This window comes from Podarcis vaucheri (genome assembly GCF_965113315.1).
Source record: "Podarcis vaucheri genome assembly, chromosome: Z".
Classification (NCBI taxonomy): domain Eukaryota; kingdom Metazoa; phylum Chordata; class Lepidosauria; order Squamata; family Lacertidae; genus Podarcis; species Podarcis vaucheri.
In genome coordinates this window covers 10052240-10069511 of record NC_138758.1, presented here as the reverse complement: position 1 = coordinate 10069511, position 17272 = coordinate 10052240, and the positions used below count along the sequence as shown (strand labels likewise).

Genomic DNA, 17272 nt, shown 5'->3' with positions numbered 1-17272 from the left:
CAAACATATGGAGGGCAACATGTTTTGGAGTACTACAGTTCCATCTTTGCCAAACAGAATAGGCACAAAGGGCTAGGAATCAGCATAAGGCAGCTCCATGTGTTCATACAAGGGTTTTACAAAGTTTGTAAGGGGGAAAATGCAAAAGGTTGAGTGTTAATTTGCATAAGTACTCATGCAGCTCTTTTTAAAGTATTTATTTTAAAAGCTCAAGGCTCTCCCTTTTTTATGCCTTACCATGTTAAGAGCCACATCCTTGTCATTTCAAAAGCTTCTTATAAAATATATTTGCCTTGGGAATACATGCCCTCTTCCCTCTTTCCCCAAACTAGAGATTACATATCCTGTTTGTTTGTGCTCTTTAAAGAGAGGCTAACTGGGTGGGGTGGGTTATCGCAAGGCATTGCACACCTTTTAAAGCTTGTGATATGCATTTTAAGATGTCTGTAGTGCAATATACTTCAGTAACAGTAAAAATAGCAATGGCACTACTAAGAAGGGAGGCAGAGAAAAGGAGCCTGCAGGCAGTTCAGGTACCTTTCTGTTTCTGTAAGAAGTCGATGGTCCTCTGCAGTATTGTGGATTTGTCCATCTTGAGTGGATGCCCATGGCCTTGCAGCATGGTACATAGTTCCTTAATAAGGACATTGAATTGGTCTCTTCTTTTCTTTTCTGACTTGTTGCGCGATGCCCTAGTCAATCGAAACACAAAAGTGCGTTGAAAATAATGAAGGGATAATGAAAGAACTGTGAAATCGAGGTTTAGGTCGTGATCATTTCAACATTTTTAAAACAGCCACAAAGACCTGTTTTCTTACCATAGCCTTTCACAGCTAGATTCCAGACTATGGTTATTTTTAGGTGGGATTCAATTAGATACTGGCATATTGAGGTGGTTGAATTAAAGTTGATTCAGCATTCTTCTGCACAAACCCACTCCCCCCCCCCCAACACAAAAGCGAGTTTCTTGCAATAAGGAAACAGATGGGAAAATGAAGTAACAATTGCTTGATGCAACATTATATGACCTCCCTTAAAATAAGTAACAATAAGTAATTGGTGTCATCGAACCTCTCTGCAAACTTTGCAAAAAACAAATCAGGGTAAGTGCTCAAGAAACAGGTCATCTGGAAGCAACCTGTGATTGGGTTACATATATACGATACAGTACTGTTCTCTGGCTCTGGAATATTAGATCTATGCTGGTAAGTATTATTGTATGGTTTATGTTGGCTTTTAACACTGTTTTGATGTTTGAAATGGTTTTAATATTATATTACATTGTGTATGTGCTGGTGTGTGGTTTGTAAACCACTTTGGGAGGCAACTCCCTGCATTTGGGATGAAGTCTACAGGTGCAATCTCCAGGAAACCTAATATGAAATAAGTGCTAAACAGTGCCTCCTTTTTTAAACTGATAAGAATAGATACTACACTTGACCTTAGGCACTGCACAGCTGGATACTAAATGTTAGGGGGAAGCCTACTGCAGTCATTTGGCTTTGCCCCTGTTGGAAACACAATGTTGACCAATTGTGCTTGCATGAACCCAACAGGATTGTGAAGATCTTACATCCTTAGGAAAGAGTTATTTCCAGCCCAGTGTCCTGACTCCAGCAGCACCAAATTCTAGGGGAAAGTGTGGGTGGAATAATTATGACATGGATCCACATTTCAGTTATTCACCCACAGTTTCTAAAACATCAAAAAGATGCATGTAGCAACTTTTGGGGCTAATGAACTTTGACAGTTTTATCCTTTAGTAAACTTTGATAATTTTGATAATTTCACCCTTGTTAGCCATGATGAAAACGGATGCCATCTTGCATGGTACACAAATCTGTACTACTACAGAATAAGAAACAAGAGTGAGAAACGACCCTCCATTTTGGGTCTTTGGGCTTTGAGTCATTGTTATCAGAAGTGGCATAGTTAACTGTTTTTGCATTTTCAGATAAGGACAGGTGAGCTTGGAGAATGACATGCGCCTATATCCATACCTCTTTGCCCTGTCCTTCTCATCTTCGTCCATCAGCTCGTTTACACAATACAGAGTTCTGGAACACAAGGAGAATATGAGAGGCATGAGAAACATTGCCCAATGCTATGAAGGTGGCAATTGCCCAATGCTATGAAGGTGGCAGCTTCATCAACCAATAATTGTTGATGCTACTGTATTTGATTCATTTAGATAAATAACCTGTCTGACCCAAGCTCAGGATAGATAAAAACAAAACAAAACACCCAACTACACCATTTTCAATATTTTATCTACTTATATACATCTGCATATAACTTACCATACATTTTAAAATACTAAAGCAGTAAACAATATGACACCATAAATCATAAAATAACAAGCATATAATAAAACATCAGAGTAACTACCTCAGAATGGTTGGGTCACCTTTCAATGAAGCCCTTGAAAACAAAGAAGTTTTACTTCAGTGTTGAAAACTCTGGACAGCTGATGAGGATTACAGAGATAATAAGATGGCCCTCAGGTGTATAAAAAGGTAAAGGTAAAGGACCCCTGACAGTTAAGGTCAGCAAGCCCTAAGCTCAGTGATTTAGACCACAGCCCCACCCACGGCCCATCATTAGGTGGATAAAAGGTCCAGTCGTGACCGACTCTAGGGTTGCAGCTTTGCTTATTGCGGCACCACATTGATTTAAAGCACAGGGGAGAGCAAAGCAGATGAGATCTCTTACTCAGCAGCTGGTACATTTACACTAGTCATTGGTTTGGTTTAGTATGGCGTGTGAGTTCAACCCATGTCAGATAGAGAGAAGTTTGCTTTTCTATATCAGAAAGCTAAATCTTTGTGCAAATCTCGAACATGCTTTACGTGTTCAAAACCACAGGAAAAAATGGGGGTGAAATCACATCTTCAACGCAATGGAACTCGCTGAAAACAGCTATGGAACAAATTGTTTCTCGGCTGACGACTTGCATTAAATCCACTGGTTCAGAGTGATTATGAGGAATCACATCCCAGTTTTGACAGATGGGCTGTGGCAGGCAAATCAAGCCACAATCTGTCTCCACACCCTTTTGATTTCACCAGCATTTACACTGCTGGGAATGATCCTCCCTTTTGAAAAAATCCCAACCAGAACTAATCACAGCCATGCCATCAGAATCATCCTCCATCAGTGACTGTAATGAACCAATCACAACCCCAGGAACTCACAAGCCACTTTCAGCGGTGTGTCCAGAGGACCACACCTAGTGCCCCAGGAAATTTTTTTGGTGGGTACAACAAAATATTTTTTGCTGCATGGCAACCGTCACCTCAAGTGATTTAACAGCTACATAAGTTTTAAAACTTCAGGAGAACAATATGGAAGAAAAGCAGGTCTCTTTTTCCCCCAAGCCAGAACTTGCCAGAACTCAGTTCCGGCACCTCTCAGGTAGGCATTGTTGCCATTTTAAGAGAACATGGTGAGTTCCAGCATTCCTTTTTTTAATTTTTTTTTAGAAAAATAGCAGTGAAGAAAAGGCTCCGCTGTTGTTTATTATGACTTTAGAAATACTGCTTCAGAATGTAAGGGAAAACAGGGAAATTAAAGGTATTGAGGTGGGACCTAGAGTCTATAATTTGCTGACGATGTGCTGTTGACTCTAGAACAAACTTTGGAGAGTGTTCCCAAAGCATGAGAAGAAATTAAAAGGTTTGGAGAAGTGGCAGGTTTCAAAATAAATTTAGATAAAACCAAAATGTTGGTTAAAAACATGGATGAGCAGTCAAAATTTTTTTTAGAAAGGATGTCTGGTTTAAAAATAGGCAAAAAAAAAAAGGTAAATATTTGAGAATGGCTGACAGTAAGAAATCTCAACCTATTTGAATATAATTATTTTTAAAAAAAAATTGCATGCAAACGCTGCATTAGATTAGGTTAGCATAGACAGGGCTGACATTAGCACCTGGCATTCTTAAGCAACTTCCAGGGTTCTAGCAAGAAGCTCAGGCAACTAGCCTCCATTTCAGTCCCCCCCCCCCCGGGAGGATAAAAATCAATGATTTTTTTATTTTAAAAATGTGGATTTTTAAAATATAAATTGGATTTTTTGATTTAAATCATTTTTTTATTTAAATTGGATTTTTTAAAATAAAATGTTTTTGGAGGAAAAAACCTTTCTAAAGATAGTTTTCTATTTATCTTTGGCCTACATAAAGATAGTTTTCTATTTATCTTTGGCCTACATTATAGGCCAAAGGCTATAAGGTTACATTATAGTCCATAAAGAAGGCTGATCGCCGAAGAATTGATGCTTTTGAATTATGGTGCTGGAGGAGACTCTTGAGAGGCTCATGGACTGCAAGAAGATCAAACCTCTCCATTCTGAAGGAAATCAGCCCTGAGTGCCAGTGGTGTAGCGTGGGTTCTCAGCACCTGGGGCAAGGCAAGTAATTTGCGCCCCCTAACCCGTGGATTTTAGCACTCGAGTCTCTTCCGCGCCCCCCCCAGATGTTGCGCCAGGTGCGGCAGGCCCCCCTGCACCCCCCACGCTACGCCACTGCTCCCACCACAAATCTTCAGGACAGCCTTCCGAAGCCTGGCGGCGGGAGGAGGTCTCTCTGCCCCACCGCCAGGCTTCGGAGGAGGTCCGAGGACAGTGGGGAAGACGCACTGCGCTTCCCCGCTGTCCCGGAGATTTCCCTATGGACTTTTGTCTTGCGAAGGGCTGGCCAAACGCGCCCCCCCCCCAATGTTGCGCCCGGTGCGGCCGGCACCCCTGGCATCCCCCACGCTACGCCACTGCTGAGTGCTCACTGGAAGGATAGATCCTGAAGCTGAGGCTCCAATACTTTGGCCACCTCATGAAAAGAGAAGACTCCCAGGAAAAGACCCTGATGCTGGGAAAGATGGAGGGCACAAGGAGAAGGGGACGACAGAGGATGAGATGGTGGGACAGTGTTCTTGAAGCTACCAGCATGAGTTTGACCAAACTGCGGGAGGCAGTGGAAGACAGGAGTGCCTGGCGTGCTCTGGTCCATGGGGTCACGAAGAGTCGGACATGACTAAACGACTAAACAACAACAACATAGTCCAAAGGCAATAAGAATTTGTTTTTAATTATGTAGCATGAGGCTTTATATGCCATGTTTAAATTTTTTGGTAAATGAATTCCATTAATCCATTCACAATGTCATGCTCTTCCAGAGGTTTCTGTAAGATTATTTAAGGCAGTTTTTCTAAGAAGAAGATATTTCACAGATGCTTGTTTTTACAGTTCTCAAAAGTGTGAAACAGTGTCTGCAGAGGTAACATGACTTTTCTTCACAGGAAAAATGTTATAAAATAAACATACAGAGTTGTGGGGGGAAACCTTAATCCCATTTTGTTCCTTTGCAAATTTATATACACAGAATCGACCCCTTACCTCTTAACTGCTAAGTTCCAAGAGGTTCAATGCATAGATAGTTTGGAGTGGAATAGATCTGCGCAAGTAGCTAAGTGAGAAGCAGTAAAAATGAAAGTGCAGCCTTGTGAGCAGAATACTCCACAAGTCTTGGGATTTTTGTGTAATAATTGTGCAAGTCAGTTGAATGTCTGTGCAACTCAGACTTGAGGCAAGTGCAACCTTTTCCCAATCCCACTGGGTTCCAACAACTGTACTAACACTTAACTGTACAGAATAGGCACCTGAATGTAGAAGCAAATCCAAAGGGGTGTGTATGTGGAAATAGTAACTGGGATCTGTAAGTCCCTGGTGAGACCTTGAAGTGCTTGCCAGTCAACTAATAAAAGAGTTCACTGCTTCCAGGCCCTTCTTCCCAGGGCTCGCCTGGCATTGTCCAAACAATAAAGTCTCTACCCAATAAAGTCTCTGCAGCAGGAATCCCTGAAGTTCTCTGCTCCAGTCCCTGGTTCCCATTTTACAGCTTTCCACCAGCCTGTTTCTCCTCCTCCTTGTTCTTTCTGCAAGCCTGTGGCAGCCCAGGCCTACCAACTGTATCTCTCCTCGCCGCTAGAAAAAGGATGGCCAGCCTCTCCAAACTCAGTCTAAGTTTTTTTAAAAATAATAATAATAATTGTTTAACCACATCAGTTAACAAACATGGATACATATGCCCAGTGGTTTTTTCCTAAAAAATATTTAGGGGTACTCTCATTTTCCTACTCATATTGAAATACCGCCCCCCTTAATGAAGCCAAACTTGGATTCACAAAATGTTTAAGGGTATGTGTACCCCCAGGAAAAAAGGACTGCATACGATATAATGTTACTGTTTTAGTTAATTGTTTAAATTGTTATTAAGGAAATGGTTATTTTTCTCCTTCCAATAAAGTACAGCAGAAAAGTTGTCCAAATATAAAGAGTTAACTTATTAAACCTCACAATAATTTCATAATTATCTATGTATTTCTAATAGTGGAACCAAATCAGTAATTTTTGATAGAACTGTAAAAACTACTCTGAAAATTTATTATTCCAAAAATGAAACCTTCCTCCGATTATCAATACTAAGAGGATGCCAGCAAGATTGAACCTTTCTGTAAAAAAAGGAATTTAAATTGAATTGATTTAAATCAAATCCACCCTGCCCCCCCCACTTCTATGATGTAATGTTCCTCTCAGGCACTATGGCAGCTATACTCTGCCATCCAGTGATGCTTACAATGCTACTTTTGGTGCCCCCCCCCCCGACTGCTAGGTTGCAGCCATAAAAAAGCATTATTCAGAATAGCGGTTTGTGCAACCCTCTAAGGAACATAACAGCACAGTAGAATTCAAAACCATAACAACTAATTGCACATGTATTCAATGTCCAATTAAAACTATTTAGCTGAATTAATTCAACAAAACTGATTAACTTGTTTCCATGTCACCAGCTTTTCAAAGCCTGGTAGTCACTTACACCCCCAGTCCCCACCTCCCACCGCCTCCTTGCCCCCCAGCTAATCCCACTGCCCCCCAGGGGGCAGTACCACCCACTGATCTATAAGATTCTCCATGTTACATCAAATCTTTAATTGCTTTAATTTGCCAGGACCTTTCTTTGCCCCGAATCATTTTATTGTCTATCTGTAAGACGTATCATTTCTCTGAAGCAGTTGCTTAATTAGCCAATTTTGTTGCATCCTCTACATGTTGAAAACGCCCACACTTTAAAATTACTGAGACGGGAGTGGGGGGGGTTTGGGGGGGTTGCGGGAAAAGCAGAGGACAGGGACCTATAGGCACATCTGGAGTCTTAATGATTTAGCTAGGTATCACTGAGGTCAGTGTCAATCTTGATCGCCGCGAAAATAATTAGGATTTGCATGCTCCTGAGAGGAACATCCTCTCTGACCCATTGAGCAGATTGTGGAGGGAACAAATTCCATAATTTAATGGCACTGCCAACATTTAGCTTCATTGGATGTCTCAGAGCTCCACTGCGATACAAGGGAGATAAACTGTTCTCTATCCACTTGTGTACACTTAGGCTGGAAGAGGTAATAGGTAAAGGTAAAGGACCCCTGGACGGTTAAGTCCAACCAAAGGCAACCATGGGGTTGCGGCGCTCATCTTGCTTTCAGGCTGAGGGAGACTGCATTTGTCCACAGACAGCTTTCTGGAGAGCCAGTGTGGTGTAGTGGTTAAGAGCAGTTGTCTCGTAATCTGGTGAACCGGGTTCGAGTCTCCATGCAGCTGCTGGGTGACCTTGGGCCAGTCACACTTCTTTGAAGTCTCTCAGCCCCACTCACCTTACAGAGTGTTTGTTGTGGAGGAGGAAGGGAAAGGAGAATGTTAGCCGCTTTGAGACTCCTTAGGGTAGTGATAAAGCAGGATATCAAATCCAAACTCTTCTTCTTCTTCTGGTTCATGTGGCCAGCAGGACTAAACCACTTCTGGCACAACAGAACACCGTGACGGAAACCAGAGCGCATGGAAGCACTGTTTACCTTCCCACCACAGTGGTACCTGTTTATCTACTTGCACTTTGATGTGCTTTCAAACTGCTAGGTTGGCAGGAGCTGGGACAGAGCAACGGCAGCTCACTCCGTCACGGGGATTCACACTGCTGACCTTCTGATCAGCAACCCCAAGAGGCTCAGTGGTTCAGACCTCAGCGCCACCCGCGTCCCCTTTGGCTGGAAGAACCAGCTGCACAAATATAAGTTGGGGGATACTTAGCTTGCTAGTAGTACATGTGACAAGGATCTAGAGGTCATAGTAGACCGCAGTCTTAACACGGGTCAACAATGTGAGTCAACAGAGGGTAGGACCTGAACCAATGGTTTCAAGTCACAAGAAAGATGATTCTGACTCAACATCAGGAAGAACTTTCTGACAGTAAGAGTTGTTCGGCAATGGAATGGACTCCCTCAGGAGATTGTGGACTTTCCTTCGCTGGATGTTTTAGTTGAGATACCTAAATTGCAGGGGGTTGGACTAGATGTCCCTCAGTGTCCCATCCAACTCTACAATTCTTTGTTTCTGCTCCACACAATGTATGATTTTACACATGCCTGTGATGTCATCTTTACTCTAAACTAAAAAGCCACATATGTTATATGTTTCTATACCACCCTTCATTCCAGGATCACAGGGCGGTTTACAATATAAAAGCACAAAAATACATAGAATTATCACACACACCCCAGTTTAAAAGGCCATAAAAGATAGAGGTAAAGGTACCCCTGACTGTCAGGTCCAGTCACGGACGACTCTGGGGTTGCACGCGCATCTCACTCTATGGGCCAAGGGAGCCAATGTTTGTCTGCAAACAGTTTTTTCAGGTCATGTGGCCAACATGACTAAGCCGCTTCTGGTGAACCAGAGCAGCGCAAAGAAATGCCATTTACCTTCCTGCCAGAGCGGTACCTATTTATCTACTTGCACTTTGACATGCTTTCGAATTGCTAGGTGGGAGGAGCTGGGACCAAACAACGGGAGCTCACCCCGTTGCGGGGATTTGAACCGCCAACCTTCTGATCGGCAAGCCCTATGCTCTGTGGTTTAGACCACAGCGCCACCAGCGTCCCTTACAAGGCCATGGATCATTTAATTAGCCGATGGCTAACTGCAATTTTTACATGTTCGCAGAGGTACTTTTACACATAACAGAAAGTGGAGAAGACACTAAAGCAAGAAATGCAAGACCAAAATAGCATATCAAAAAAGCTGAATGAATATCTATTTATTTATTTATTGCATGTATTTATTGCTTTTCATCCAAAGAACTCACAGAAGTGTTTGTGGCCGTCGTCGTCCCCCCACCTCCAACCCACTTTCTCTTCACAACATCCCCATGAGGTAAGCTAGGCTGAGAGAGTGTAAGTGTCCCAAGGACCTATAGTAAGTTTTGCTGCAGTAGGGGAGGTTTAAGTAAGTTTGACGCTTTGACCACACTGACACTTTTTTTAATAAAACACTGGATCTCTGGGCATGCCTTATGTGAGCTCCAGCACAGCCTTCCTCAACCTTGTGCACCTCAGATGATGCCGGATTATGGAAGTTGTAGTCTAAAACATCTGGAGGGCCCAGGGTTTGAGAACGTCTCAGAGCAGGCCCCAGTGCAGGGATAGGGGAACCATGGCTCTCCAAGTGTGGGGCACCAAACTTGAGGGCTACAGGTTGATAGGGGCTTTTTATGGCAAAGAAATGCTCCTTGAGTCCATCAGCACCAGGGAGTTAGGACTGCATCCTTAATTTTTAAGGCTTCAGTGCTAACAACAATGATAATCAGCATATATATATATTAGAGCTCATTTCAAGTGTTCAAATTACTTTGCACTGTCTGAGTGCCAGAGCAGAACAGCTAAATAAACGAGAAAGCTGGAGTTAACATTTACTTGGCTAGAAGCACAAGTTGGGGGGAATAGCTTTGCATGTAAAAATGTTTGCCAAAACACACACAGCCTTTTCTGCCATGATGCAGCAGAATGTTGAGCTGTAAAAAGAATCGGCCTAGATGGTACAAATAAGGTCAAAATATTCTTAACTGGATTAAACAGTTTAGGGCTACATTGAGTGCAAAGTGTTCGCCGTCTTGTTTTAAGCTGGATCTTTAAATAGAATTGATTCAAGATACGTCAGAAAAGTTTCATAAGATGTGGTCAAACTTGTAACTGTGTGATTCTATCCACCTGCCCATCTACCTGTGCTGTGCCCATTTAAAGTCCAAGTGAAAGGATTAGATCAAAGATAAGCTACCCTTGCCATTGGGGGGGGGGGCGATAATCTCAATGAATGACATGTCTGTCCTCCCATTGACTTTACTCTTGGGTTACTGTGGCTAAAATTGCACGTTAAGTTATACCTCTGAGCAGTGCTTTTTTCTGGGGGGATGCAGGGGGACGCATACACCTATACATTTTGTGAATCTAAGTTTGGCGCTAATTATTATTTTTAAAAGCAATCAGTGAAATTCAAATGATTAGTTTTCTTTTCGTATTACCTATCTTGGTCATAATTTCTTTATGGCTTGACTGTAATTAGAACCTCCAACTGAATAGCAGATATGAAACAAATATTTAAAATGTCAAATAATAGGCAATTAAAAACCAATACAGTGGTACCTTGGTTTACAAACGTAATCCGTTCCGGAAGTCCATTCTTAAACCGAAACCGTTCTTAAACCAAAATTCACTTTCCCTAATGAGGCCTCCTGCCGCCAATGCCCTTTCACCGTTTGGATTCCGTTCATAGACCGAGGTAAAGTTCTCAAACCGCGACACTATTTCCAGTTTTGCAGAGTTTGTAAACCGGACTGTTCTTAAACCAGACTGTTCTTAAACAGAGGTACCACTGTATATTTTTAATTTGAACTACCTTTAAAAGCAGCAGATTTGAGCAGGTTTTTGACAACAGGCTGACATATAGGTCAATACAGTGGTACCTCGGGTTACATATGCTTCAGGTTACATACGCTTCAGGTTACAGACTCTGCTAACCCAGAAATAGTACCTCGGGTTAAGAACTTTGCTTCAGAATGAGAGCAAAAATCGTGCTCCGGCGGCGCGGCAGCAGCAGGAGGCCCCATTAGCTAAAGTGGTGCTTCAGGTTAAGAACAGTTTCAGGTTAAGAACGGACCTCCAGAACGAATTAATTACTTAACCTGAGGTACCACTGTACTTGGTTTTCCTTGAAAGGGCTGAGGCCAATAGGCAGGAGGGGAATATTTGAGAAAGAAGAGGGGGCAAAAGCACCCACAGATTCCCAGTGTCCCAGGGCTCCCCGAAATCTGGGGATGCTCCTGCACCCTAACCCTCCAATATTTCTCCAATGAAAATAGGGATGTCCTGCACAACAACAACAACAACAACAACACTTTTGTTATTTATATCCCTCCCCATCACACTGGGTTGCCCCAGCCATTCTAGGCAGCTTACAACAAATATAAAAACACAATGAAAATTAAACATTAAAAAATACTTTCTGATACAGGGCTGCCTTCCGGTCTTCTATAGGTTGTATCGTTACTTATCTCCTTGGCTTGGGGGTCACATAACTGCATACCCTCCAACGTTTCTCAGGTGAAAACAGGGATGTCCGAAGGAACAGCAGGACATTCCAGGATCAAATTAGAAACCAGTAGTTTCTGTAAATCTGGGACTGCCCCTGAGAAACAGGGATAACCTCTCAGGTGGGCACCATTGCCATTACAGTGGTACCTCTGGTTGTGAATGGGATCCGTTCTGGAGGCCCATTCGCAACCTGAAGAGAACGCAACCTGCGCCTGCACGAGACACGATTCACCACTTGTGCGCATGCGTGTGGCGTCTTTTTGCACATCTGCGCATGCGCAAGCAGCAAAACCCGGAAGTAACCCTTTCCGGTACTTCCAGGTTGCCGTGGGATGCAAACTGAAAAGGGGCAACCTGAAGCAAACGTAACATGAGGTATGACTGTATAAGAAAACAAGGGACCTCTTTTTCTAGAAAAATAGTGCTGCTTTTATTGCTCTGCATAATCAACAGAAGTCAAACAATCAACAATCCCAGTCAAAGTTAAGCCCTTGAAAAGGAAGTGTCTTCATAGTTGTGGCTACGATTCTCTGGAGTGCCCTTCCTACAGAGAGGCTTTTCAATGCTCCTTCCTGCTTGCTTTTCAGAAAGTGGGAAAAGGCGCTTTAATTTAGGAAAGCTTTCGGTCCTCCCAGCCTTATTTTTCCATTCTTGTTGCTACTGGCTTTTGTTGGGATTGCTTCCATCTTGCCGTGCTGATTTACTCAGGATGCTTCATAAATTAACAAATTAATTAAAACTATATTGCAAACCCCATTGTTGCAACTTCTGGATATAAAGCAGTATACAAATTCTGCAAATTAACAAATAAGAGCATGTTGACTGGCTACTGCAATTCTGCAAAATATTGCAGTGTAAGATCTGTAATATGCATTCCCTGCATTTTGTCCTAAAGTCACAGGCTTACTAATGACTGCTTGGAATTTGGCTAATTAACATTCTATGGCTTTTTAAATGTGTTTGATGGTCATTGTTTTGGCTTGGTTTTGTTATGTATTTTGTATTTTAATTTTGTATTTTTCTGTTGTGAACTGCCCTGGGGTTTTCAGACGAAGGGCAGTATACAAATTAATAATAAAAAAGAATACTAATTACCAAATTATTCAGATAAGCATTTCCATGTAGATATTAGCATTTTTACCTAGTTCCAGGAGAATTAACATGTTCCGTGCACATAGGTCATAGGGTGATAGCCTCTCTGTTTGTAAACTGCAGATTGCAGGTGTAACAAAAGTTTACTATGTGCAAAATGAGAAACTACTTTGGCAACCATTAGCATGCTTGCAGAATTGCAACATGCTGCAATTAGTAATGAAAGACCCACCCACATCCAGTTTGGAATGGGGCTCTTTAAATGGAAAACAATTTGGATGGCATTGTCTGGATAACTTAAATGCCTCTGGTTTCAAAACTGGACTTCTGCTGAATCAGCCACGACATGCACCACTGATGATGTCATCATGGGCACAAGGGAGCCTAATGCCCTCCCTTTGCTGTCCCCTAACCTTTCCAAACTTGCCAAAGGGAGCAACTGCAACAGACATTTTAACAGAAGCAAAGTGCAGTAATATACCGTATTTTTCGCTCTATAAGACGCACCAGACCACAAGACGCACCTAGTTTTTGGAGGAGGAAAACAAGAAAAAAAATATTCTGTATCTCAGAAGCCAGAACAGCAAGAGGGATAGCTGTGCAGCCTGCATTCGCTCCATAAGACGCACACACATTTCCCCTTACTTTTTAGGAGGGAAAAAGTGAGTCTTATAGAGCAAAAAATACGGTAATTTCCCTCTTACCAAGAGAAGTTGGGTAGGGTTCTGAATATTTCTGTGAACTGCCTCCCTTTAAAGTTGCTGTATAAACTAATTTAGGAGCGTCAAACTATGCCAACAACTAAGCTCAGTGGCATAGCTTCCTAGCTCTTGGCAAGTCTCTGCCAACGAGGGCGGGATGTTCTAATTTCACAGCAAAAGCTGATCTTTGTGCCCTTTGGATGAACCTGAGAAAACCTCATGCTTCCCCCAAAACAATGTTTCATGGTTAAATGCAACATCCGACAAAAATCTGACTCAGTCCTATATATCATTAGCCCTTGACCTTTTGCCCCCTGACTGCAAAGTGGAAGCAGCATCAACCAGATTAGAGGGTTACTGTGATGGCAAATATATGATAAAAAGATTGTGGTGCACTTTGTAAATTGTCAGCAGCATGTATGCGCTAAATAGTAGAAGCAATGTTTGCTTCTCAATCTAATTCACACCATCCATCAAAGCGATGTGCAGAGGAAGACGGTACTCATCCTAGCCCTATAAAAACATACACGAGCAGAGGGGAGGGCGTGAATACTCAGGAAAGTGTTCATACCTTAGTAACAGCTAGGAAGAGACCTCTGAACGAAGGTTATTTCCTGAGCAAAGTACTATATTTTTCCCAGATAGCTCTTTCCAATCCACAGAATTTTAGGCAAAGCTTAACTCTCATTCTGTTGGGTCCTTAACAAAAGCCCATTTTCATGACTTTCTTTCAAAGCACTTTGAGGTTTCCTAGTCTTTGGGTGGCTTCCAGTGATGGAACCTCTACCATAAAGCTGAGTACGAGCTTATGCAACAGAGCACATATGGGATTGCCAAAACTCCTTTACAATAAGCATATCATTACAGCTACATTTGGGGAGGGAGGACAGCTCTCTGAACCACTATGGCTGCACACATCTATAGTATCAATCAGGGTCTGCCATTCAAGCTCAACTATAGGCAGAAAGAAACAGCTTGTGTCTGACATCTGAATGCACAATGACTTTAAAAGAAAAGTGTGAGTTTAACCTTTCCAGTAAAGTGTTACTGATTCAATTATGCCTCATTTTTATAGATGACATTTCAACAGCAGGCAGGGCTTCTATATTCCTTATGGCTGGTTTAAGCACTGAGAATGCGGTAATTAAGGAGTCTATACATGCAGCATTAAAATTTGCCTAAATTTGCCTCCTGCTGTTGGCAGACTGTTGCAAACTCAGAATGACATTTAGCTAGCCAAAGTAAAGCATGCACACTCACAGACACTTTTGGAGGGTGGCCAAAGTTGCCATGTCTCCATGTCAAAGAGGAATGAAGATGTACAGTTTTGCTTCTTCTCTCCGGGGACGGAGAGGTAGACAGGAATTCTCCTGCCCCAGTAACACATTTCCTTAACTTATTGCATGCACAAGCTTGTTTCATTAACCTAGATACAAGCAGCAGCAGTGTAAAGAACCTTCAAGAGAGTCTGCTGCACTTCAGTCCTCTCTTCCTTGCTCTAGAAAACTTGGAAGACTTTGCAGAAACATAACCATGTAAGAACTACTACATTACTGGATTGGAACATACTACATTTCCTGACTGTATGTAGTATAATGTCTTAAAATATATATCTCAGGCAACCAGAGCAATAGATAAGGGTATGCATTGGATCAGTATTTGCTAGGTAAACTCAAAAGAAAGCAATACAGTTCCACAACAATATGCAAACTGAACACAGCCATCTTTCAAAACTCACACAGCTGCAAAATCTGCAGTGCAGTTCTCCAGCCAAATGCACAAAAATGCACAAACCTGGGTAAAGTGTGTGTAGTAAAACATGTTAGTAAAAACAACAGACAAAAATGCATTTTACTAGGGAAAATTTTCTCTCCCAAAAAAGTGTGCATTGGGTGAAATTGCAAAGAAAAATAATTCTGTTCTGCGCTGACAGCTGTACATGTGTACCGAATACAAGTAACTTAATTTAAGGGCTTACTTTTACTGATTGCTTTTATTTGACATTTCTCGGCCTGCAGGCTCCTTTAATTGTTCTGTTGTTTTCTTTCACTGGCGCTGGTTGTTCAGTGCTACTCTGAATGGCCGTTTGGGTTATTTCCCACCCCTACTCAGCGGGTTGGAGCAGTGTCAATGATGCCGAGGTTGAAGGTTTCACTCCTATATGGGTCATTTGATCCTCAGAGTCACAAGTTCTATATTTACAATTTATCCAGTATGGTAAAGTGCTTTGTTTGCTGCAACATCACTCCTGGGTGCACACTGCTATCGGAATAGGCACCGGCGTCTGCTTGCCTGTGCAGACAATATTTGAGCCAAGTGAGAGGGCAGTGGAGGTGCCTGGTGGGGAACATTCCTGTCACTTTAAGTGGCAATTTCCCTTTGGGTGGTTTACCCTTACAGACTTCCTGCAAAGCGGGCAGGAGTCAGATACAGTCTTGCCAATTCCTAAGCCAATACCGCTCTCATTCCTGTAATCAATAAAGTTGTGGCCAAAATTTTGCCCAAAACCTTAAACAAAATATCCGTGTCTGTGTGAATTTCTTTATTCTAATGGGGGGTCGGCTTGGAGGTCTTGCAAAAATGGGAAACTGAATAAAACTGAAATGGACAGATTCACCCATCCCTACAATGGGCTCTGTCCATTCAAAGGCAGTGCCCATGCGCTGATAAATCCTATAGGGCTCAGCCGGGCCTTGTTTTTCCCCCATTTCCCCATTAACACAAGCACACGATCAATCACTCGCACAGAGACAGCGTCATGGGTATTGCAAATAATGGAAAGCTTGGATATGCCTGCCATATCCTCACCAAGCAGGCTGGAGAATTCTTGCCACACCAATGTTGAAGCAATTATTTATGAAGAAGGTTTCTGGAGTTACATAACAGAAGAAATATTTATGAAATTAATTCTTCCGCTGATTTGTTTTGATAGAATTCTGGGGTGCAACAAAAATGAAGACGTCAAGATTATTAACTGATCTAAAAGGAGCAGTAGTAATTTCAGGGTTGTTCTTTTGTTTGGGTATTTTCACACGATAAGGGTGGGGGTGGGGAATCAGAATTGGACTAATAAATATAAATAGTACCCGCAGCAAAATGTTGCAGTATTGTCCCACCCCAGAGTGAGTGATTTCCAGAAATGTCGCTGTGCAAATTAGACTTGTTTTCACAGGAGAATTTGCATCAGAAAATGTTCTGATGCCCTAGAAAGTGATCTAATTTAGCATGTTTACTCTTCTCCTGTATTTAGTAAACAGAGCTAAAAACTCTGAAACAGCCAAGCTTGCGTAATACAGCAATTGTGTTTGCAAATAGCATACATTCATTGCTACTTAATGAACTTATGGAATGGAAAAAAAGTGCTTCCTTGGAAATATTTTCCATCTCACAGCACTGTTCCTAGTTCATGACTCCAGACATGAGAAATGAGAAACTGGAACAGGACTCTTAAGAGTGCTATTGTTCAGACACCAGAGAAAGAGTGAAGGACATAATTTCCGCCCTGCTGTCCCCTGAGGCCTTTTCCCCCTGCAGTTCTGTCTCCACTACTGGACTCCTGTATCAGATTGTTTAATAGGTAGAAAGTGGTTTAGAGATAGGAAATGCATCCTTGGAAGTCCCAATTCTAACTGTCCCTCCTGAGGGAAACTCAGTACAGTCATACCTCGGGATAAATACGCTTCAGAATAAGTATTTTCGGGTTGCGCTCCACGGCGACCCGGAAGTAACAGAGCGTTTTACTTCCGGGCATAGCTGTCAAATTTCAGATTTGAAAATAAGAGATCAGCAACCTCACGTGTCCCGGGGACAGTCTACGGGATATCTAACAATCCGGGATAGCAGCGGGAAGCAGCAGGAAACGGTGATGGAATAAGGGAATTTCCCACAAAAAAGGGGAAGGTTGACAGCTATGCTTCCAGGTTTCACCGCTTGCACATGCGCAGATGCTCAAAATGACGTCATGCGTGGAAGCTGTTCAGGATGCGAACGGGGCTCGAGAACAGATCCTGTTC

General features: G+C 42.3%; 1 protein-coding gene across 10 annotated transcripts in view; it reads right to left on the bottom strand.

Annotated features, from left to right (window-relative positions):
- Nucleotides 1–17272, bottom strand: part of PASD1 (PAS domain containing repressor 1) — a 98744-nt gene that overhangs the window by 43821 nt on the left and 37651 nt on the right. For all 10 annotated transcript variants that reach the window (XM_082207224.1, XM_082207226.1, XM_082207227.1 and 7 more), the window contains exons 2-3: nucleotides 2001–2057; nucleotides 538–692 (exon numbers count right to left, since the gene is read on the bottom strand). In XM_082207224.1, coding sequence (XP_082063350.1) covers nucleotides 538–692; nucleotides 2001–2032 — 187 coding nt within the window. In that variant the 5' untranslated portion in view covers nucleotides 2033–2057. The remainder of the gene's footprint in view (nucleotides 1–537; nucleotides 693–2000; nucleotides 2058–17272) is intronic.